Here is an 8187-nt window from a genome sequence, read left to right on the forward strand (position 1 = left end):
TCAAACAAATGTTTTTATTTGTCAACAACCATTACTCATGTTTATTACTCATAAACAATTAAGAAAATAATATTTCTGAAAATGTTTTTTTTTTTATCTAACAACATTCTGTAACAAAAATACTCTTTCTTTCTTCAGCTTCAGTATATATAATAATACATGGATACGTTCTCTTAATGTTATTAAAGATTAAATTCATATGATTGGAAAATGAAGGCAAGTTTATTTAATCTTTTCTTTTAATTGTCAAATTAAGAGGGGATAATCATTAAATTAAGTTGATAATTAACATTAAATAGGGGTGATAGGATAACAAATTTCTATGATGTACACAAATCCCTCTAAAATTATTTCTTAACCCAAAACATTAATCAGTAATAAAGCATAGGAATTATTTTTTTATACTCTTTAAAACAATAGAACAGTTCAGAAAAAAAAAGATTTTAAAAGGATCAAAGTAAACGCAGACAAAATAATTATCACAAATTGAAATAGAACCATGTAACAAGTAAATTCAGATTCATCAGGATAATGATATGCATCAAATAAAACAATCTTTTTATACAACGTTAAAATTTAGAGTTTAATTTTTAGATAGTACAGTATCATTTTTTTTAAAGGACAGGCACTTGCTTATAAAGTCTTTGGCAGATAAAAGCAAGACAGATTGGAATGTTCTAGAATAAACACACTAGTAAGAGGATTACATCAGTTCTATACAAAACAACTTTAAAAGTGTTTGTTGAAAGAGATACAGCACTAAATGAGAAGATACTGTGGCATTAGTTTAATATACAAGTTAAAACATAACTTAGAACAATTATTTACATTGACAGTTTCAAAGCCTAATATATTAACATTTTAATATTCAAATGACAAAACATAATAGGTTTTCGGCTTAATAAAGAGTGGAACAAAACTCTGAATAATTATGTGACAATTTGAGGGATGGAGGTGAAATTTTAAGGCATGGTTTGGAATATGGAAATAGGAAATAAAAACTACATTATTTTATTGCTGGAATGTGGGATTAGAATTAACAGATTATTAAAAAAATAATGTTTTGGGTAGTTACATTCCAAACAAAGGATGGGTAATTCTAGTTTTTAATTAGTAGATGGGAAACGTTTGTTTTTTCATTCACAGGTTTTGGGTTAAGTATAACAAACACCAAGTGAAAGATATCAGTAAAATATGTTCTTGATGATAGTTCTTCTAAGGTAATAAACCGGGTCTACCATGTTTCGTGTTGTGCATTTCATTTGCATTTTGAGTTCTTGATATGCCTCTCCAGGTCACGCCCCCAGGTAAAACTAGCAGAGCACCTGCTGCAGACGTAAGGTGGTGCGCTGGGGTGCCGGGTGGTGCGGTGGTACTTGAGGTCATCCCCCCTGAAGAAGGCCAGGTCACAGAGGTCGCACTTGTACGGCCGCTCGCCAGTGTGGACGCGGGCGTGCCTGTCCCTGTTGGGGCGGGTGGTGAAGGTCTTCATGCAGTGCTCACACAGGTACCTCTTGTGCAGCTCCACGCTGTGGGCCTCAAGCTCCGTGAACGAGCTGAAGTTCTCCTTACAGAAATCACAACTGTGCGGGTTCAGCGCCTCCATCCTGCTCTGCTTGGATCTGGCACTGTCCTTGATGTTCATGGACTCGATGTTGATCTCACTCACAAGGTCAGATTCCACCATGGGTTCAGTCTTGACAACGGCCAAAAGAGGAGTTTCAGGCGCCAGGGTTTCTGGGGATTTCCTTACAGTCTGTGGCAGGCAGTGAGTGTTGCATTCTTCATCAGCCAGTATAGTCGGTAACAAAACTGGGCTACACTCTCTCTGCTGGTTGACAGGTCTAGCATTCTGCAGATGCATTTTTGGTCCAGCAAATTTCATTCCTCTGGCGACGTAGTATTTTTCCGCCAGTTCAACCATTTTTTGTCTACTGTATGGGTAAAACCTCAGAGATGTTTTGTTGGGGTTTCCATTTGAGTCTGACTGGTTTAAAATCCTTTCAAGGTTATTCATCCCGCCACTCCTGTTTTTGTCCCCACTGCCTGGACTGACCGGGGACACGTACTTATGAGACCTGAAGCCTCCGCACACAGGACTGACAGCTTTCATCCAACTCCTCTGGCCGTTGGAGAGTCTGAGGGCCTCGTCGTTAACCTTAGATTCCTCCTGGACCGAGCTCATCGAGTGGTCAGCGTTCTTAGGCTCCTGCGTCAGATTGTAGGCTTCAGCCGTATAGCCATTTCTGGGTATACAAATTTCTGAAAGTCCTGCTGGTCTTTGGCTAGGAGTAAAAGCACTGGCGGATCTTGGACTCATCTGATCAGGTACTGGGGCCTTCTTCAAGCTCAGATCAAGAAGTTCACCTTGCGTGTCAGTGTCCTGTGGCAATGGAACTGGTGGCGGAGGAAAAGTGACCACAGATTTCACAGCCGGCCACTGGATGTCTTTAGTGCTGATCGCTGCTTGGGCATTTTCTTTTGCAACTTCTGGAAGCTTTGAAAGAGATGGCTGCTGGTGGGATTTTAAGTGACTAAGTAGAAGTGACTTGCTCTTGCACTGCTTGCGGCAAATTTTGCAGACGTTGGTCTTGAGCTGTGCGTGGGAGTACTCGTGTCTGATGTACTGGTCGTAGGTTGAGAAGGGGACCTCACAAAAGCAACACTTGTACTGGCAGAAGTCTGGATTTCCCTTGTGTTTCCTCACATGATAGGTGTAGTCAAACGGGTCGGAAAAGTAGGCATTACAAGGCTTACAAGAAAACAGTTTGCGGTCATGAATAAGGCTGTGCTTTAAGGTCATCAAGTTGTTGGTTCCGATGAAGGAGCAAATTTTGCAAGAAAATTGCAGAAGCTCAGGGTGGGTCTTTTTGTGAGCGGAGAATGCTTCATTGCAATCAAAGCTCTCCCCGCAAGGAGGGCACACATGCATGAGACGAGCTCTGTGTTCTTTGGCCATGTGGTTCTTCACACAAGCCCTGTCTGTGTAGCCCTTGTGACACAGGGAGCAGCGGAAAGGTTTGTTGTGCTCGTGGCGCAGCATGTGACCCTTCAAGTCGTCGCGTCTTGCAAAGGACTGTATGCACTGAGAGCACTTGTAAGGTTTGGATCCTGTGTGGATCCTCACGTGTCGCTTGAGGTTATTCTTAGCAGTGAATGATCGAAAACAGTATGTGCAGGAGAATATATCGTGGTGCTCTAGCGCGTGTTTAGACACTGCCTGGCAGTCTGGGAGTACCAGGTGACATTCTTTGCACTTGTAGCCATCTTGGTGCTTGGATACCAGGCTGTGTGGGTGAGGTGTTGACAGGGAGATGCCCCTTCCCTTCGTGATCTCCCCCGTGAGGTCCACAGGTGAATCAGTTTCAAGGTCTGTAACATCAGAGCTGGTGAAAGATTCATCAGTTTCTTCAATGGTGTGTAAACAAGAATGGATATCTGTTTTTGCATCTACATCAGCATCACATTTGTCAAAACTTATCTGTGCTGGTTTCCTGGCTTCATCAAGCTCCATCCTCGTCTCTACATCAATCACAAGAGGGCTTTCAAATGTATTATCTAAATCATCATCCTCCATCTCATCACTCCCATCCGCTGCGGATCCTGACAGATCCGTATCCGATTTATCAGAAGTAGAATCCAGCGGGGAATCCTCAAGTTCCTCGTCAGGTTCCCCGTCGAAGCCATTACAGTAATAATCAGTAAACAGGCTTTTTGTCTTTTGCAAATTTTTAGATTTTTCTTTCGGTTTGGTTGCATCTGGTGTATCCCGCCCTGTGCTGGTATAACCGCTCTCATCATCACTGTCTCTTCGTTTCTGGCCCTCATTCTTGTTAACTGTATTTGAGTTCAGGGTATTTGGTGAAGGCAAGGAACACGAGTCGTAGGATGGACTACACATTGGCCGGTCCTCACCTCGGTTTTCAAAATTCAAGAAAGTAGGGGACGTGACCACCTCAACAGGCGACTCTAAACCTGAGTGTTCTGCTTGTTTATCCTCACATGGTGGGCTAACATATCTGTCTCTTAGTTTAACATTGAGCCCTGGGTCCAGCTCTGTTAAATAGTCATAGTTATTATGCTGGGGTCTTTGAAAATGTTTGTTTAAATTGACAACAATGGGATCCTCATCATTCTGTATTGTTATACTCACTCTACCCTCTATCCTAACTAACGGACGACCTAGTAACAGCTTTTCAACCAAAGTTAAAACTGACCCTTCAAGTAACTGTGTGATGCTCTCTTTTGTAAAGTTTTTGTCTGACAAAGCAGAAATTACGTCTTTATCAGTAAATTCCATTGGCTGAATGGCATCATTTTTACAGCTCGAAGGCAAACATCTGGGCCTAAATTCAGCAACAAAGCCTTCAGGGTAATCTAATGAACTAGGGTTCGTTACAGGGGGTCGGTTGCGAGGGCGAAATTCAGCAACAAAATCAGCCATTGTTATCTACATAAATTAAAATAAAAACTAAATAATTATAGTAAGAGAATAAAGATTATCACGATATAAATTAAATCTAAATTTTAGAAGTGTTCTGCTTAACACAAGAAATTGTTCTGTGGTTCGCTGGCGATGATGTAATCCTTGAAAATGAACCAGGTATGTATATTTTCCTTTAGAAATCCTTCCCAATATGCAAATATGGTTTTTGCAAAATGTTACAAAGAACTGTATCTGGTCTGCAGTATAAATAAAAAACTTAATTGTCAGTTAAAATAGAAATTAAATCTTGATGAATGCAAATGTGTTACTGTCAGTTGAAGGCCATCCAAATAAAATGATTCACAACTGTAAGGTAGACCAATCCACAAATATGCAGAAAGTCAGTTGTCAACAATAAAAAAAATAGCTCCTCTTCAAAGACTTTATACACGTCTTTTACCCAGGTGTCAGAATAGAAAATTTCGCTTTGTTGTTGACGAAAATTTCTAGAGTTGTCTCTCTTCGCTTCATCAGCAGTTTTAAAAAAAGATTCTGATGTAATCACTGGGTTCGATTATTCTTGAATCGCTTGTAATAATTATACACTGCAATAGTGCATACATTCTGAAAACAAAAAAATAAACACTTGTAATGATAAAAGTAACAATTTTATGTAAATCAACAAGAAAACAAGTTTATAAATTTAAAAAAAAAAAAACAGGATGTAAAAATAAAAACGGGAAACCCCACAAGCTGTTGACGTATCTAGCTACACAAATTACCCAGCATTATTTTTGGCTGGTATGTGTAAACAAGGGGTGTTTCATCGGCCTAATAATTTCTGTTATTTTCAAGAAAAACGATCCGCAATAGAATAAAGTTTAACTCTAAGTTCCTTTTATTTTAAACAGCTCGGTATAGTAGTTTATGTATACGAAGATACGTTTATAACGTAAGCTAGATCAAAAGTAAAAAGTAAACATAAAAAATCAACATTTGTTGTCCTAAAGTTCCTAATGTGTTGGAAATGTACAAGAGGGCTAATAATATGGTAGAGATATTTTATTTAAACAAGTTATAGGTACCCTTTTCTCTTAATTAAACATAATATTTTTAAGTCTTAGTTGGCCAAATTTTCTTGCTTTTGCAACTTAATTCATGTCGGATAAAAATAGTTCTTTTAAAAAAAAAAGTATTTCCTTTTTCGGTTAAACTGTCGCCACATTTCATTAACTAGAATGATCCAGTCAGTCCCCAGCAGACTGGTCGTAACCGACGCCTATCTTTCATTACGTCACACGACCTGACACGACAGCTTGTTATTGGCCTGTGACCAGTTATAGAAATTTCCGCCTCGGCTAAAACTGTACGAGGTCGATTTTTTTTTCTTCCTTCTAAAACTCGGGCACATTACAATACACCGTAAGCAGTCTTTAAGTTTTCTTGCACGAGTTTCAAGTAGCCAGGTCTATTTGCTTTCAGAAGCCCCCCCCCCCCCCCCCCACGGTCTCGCTCGATGAACCACCGCCAACCACAGAACCGGTTAGGTCGGATCTTTAAATTTTTTGGCCTCATTTTTTTCCTTGCACGCTACTCTGACTCTTTTGTAGTCCTCGTCCTCCCCCCACCCCCACAACGCGCTACTTAAAATAACCACTAAATCGGATTGCATAAATATTGACTATGTACGTAGCTGTGTTGAAGTTATAACACACGCGAACTCGCCCTCGTAATACCTAACAAAATCTATTAAAAGCCTGTTAAATATACATAAAGGTAGAATTACGGTTGTGTAGGTATACCCCCCCCCCCCCACGATATAGGAAGGTTAACAATGAAATCACTTAAAGTTAAGAAGGTAAACTTTAAATATCTAGACATACGGCTATATTATGTAAATAAGTGGGCTTGCTTGTCGAGTAGACATACTTTTTTCACTAGGGCTGACTAAACAAAAACGCAGGTTCGGCTTACATTTAAGTAAGACGAGTTTTTCACTAAGTGACTTAATCCCTTATAGATTCTATGTGAAAAAAAAAAAATTTAAAAAAAAATAATGGTAAAAGTAAAATGGGTATGCCAAATCCCTTTCCGACTTTCCATAACATTAAGCTAATTAAAACAAATCTCCAGCGACCTAATGAATAAATTATAAGCTGGGGAGGGGTTGGGAAGGGCGGGATTAAAAACATGACGCTACACACTTCGTGTCTATCCGAGTAATTTTTCCACTTGGAATAAATCAAAGCGAGGCTGGAAAAAAAAACCCACAGCGGTCTGACGTGTTTACCGGATACAAAACTGTTGTCGACAAGGATAGTCGCCCTTGACTTTTCACCCTTATCTCGACTGCTGCATATTGAGTCAACTCCGTCTGTTAGGCTTTACCAGGAAACTGCGACATTCATTACACATGTGTAGTAAGGTCCTTTACCCCCCCCCCCCCCCCTTCCCCCTCCGTATTGTTTTAAGCAAATCTTAATAAGCCTAATCAAGATGAGAATAGATTTAGATCTACTTAAATCTAGTTACTTGTAAGTAGGCTATAATCTAGATCTAAAAGACTACAAAAACGAAAAAAAAAAAAAGATACAAAACAGTTTAAATCTATAATTTTTGTCAGAGATTTAAAAAAAAAATTGGAATGAAATTAGTTATTGGGGTACATAATCTTTTAAGTACATTTTTGTAGGATAACTAGACTAGATCTAGATCTCTAGATCTATAATAAATCTAAGTCATAAGACTGGAGTCGATAATATTTTTTTTTAAAGTTCAGAGCCAATAATTAATTTTAAATAGATCTAGAATCTAGATAATCTAGCTAGATCTAGATCTAGGCCTAAGCGCCTAAATCTAGATTTCTTGATTTAGATCTAGATTCTAGATCTAAATAAAATTGTAAAACAGCTTAATAAGAATAATCTACATCTAATTTAATCTACAATTATACTAGACTATCTAGATCTAGATCTATACCTAGATCTAGATCTAGCTAGATGTAGATTTCTCTAGATCTATTCTAGATTACTCTTCATACTCTTGTGGTTAGTTTTTTAGTAGTGTATTTAAAATTTAAATCTAGATTTCTTGATCTAGACTAGATCTAGATCTAATCTAGATTATCTAGATCAAGATCTAGTCTAGATCAAGAAATCTAGAATCTAGATCTAGAGATCTAGATCTAGAGTGTCTAGATCTAAATCTAGATCTAGATTAGAAGGTAAAGTCTAAAGTCTAAAGTAAAGACTTCCAGAAATCTAGAATAGATTATCTATTATATTTAATCAAAAAACAAATTGGTACTTACCAAAGATAGATGTATGTCTAGTAACGTTAAAGGTTCCACAAGAGTAATGCTTTGAAATTAAAAACTCGGTGAGTTTTTAAACGGTCCTCTACCGTGTTCACTCCTACCGATCCTACAGCCACTGGCTTACTTTTCCGGTGTTTCCGAGCGTTTTATTACGCCGATTGACGTATGGTCACGTGATCCTATAAATAGACTCGAGCTTTGCCATCCGTTATGGGACTGACTGCAAGCGCAAAGGGGCGGGGGGAAGAACAAGTGTTTGGGAATTTAAGGGCGGAGAGAGGAGGGGTGGGGGTAGGAAAGGGTAGGGAGGAGGTTGAAGGATGTGTGAAGGGAGATTTGCATTTTAAAATGTAAGTTCGGAAATGTTATTTCAGTTTTCTGCGGCGTAAAATCCATAAGTCCGTGTGTTTCAGCGGGTTGCAACACCGTTAAAAATAGAAGTTGT

General features: G+C 38.7%; 1 protein-coding gene across 1 annotated transcript; it reads right to left on the reverse strand.

Moving 5' to 3' along the window:
- On the reverse strand, positions 1 to 7875 carry LOC131950055 (zinc finger protein 236). Its single transcript, XM_059312089.1, has 2 exons — positions 7737 to 7875; positions 1 to 5050 (listed from the first exon to the last, which is right to left on the reverse strand). The coding sequence occupies exon 2, from the start codon at positions 4442 to 4444 to the stop codon at positions 1259 to 1261; it is 3186 nt and encodes a 1061-aa protein (XP_059168072.1). The 5' UTR covers positions 4445 to 5050; positions 7737 to 7875; the 3' UTR covers positions 1 to 1258.
- Positions 7876 to 8187: the final 312 nt, after the last annotated feature.

Source organism: Physella acuta, unplaced genomic scaffold, assembly GCF_028476545.2.
Source record: "Physella acuta isolate Inbredline_101_S28 unplaced genomic scaffold, ASM2847654v3 ptg000731l, whole genome shotgun sequence".
NCBI lineage: Eukaryota > Metazoa > Mollusca > Gastropoda > Physidae > Physella > Physella acuta.

Coding starts and splice junctions, on each gene's coding strand:
- LOC131950055 (XM_059312089.1), bottom strand. CDS start 4,444: ATGGCTGATTTTGTTGCTGAATTTCGCCCTCGCAACCGACCCCCTGTA.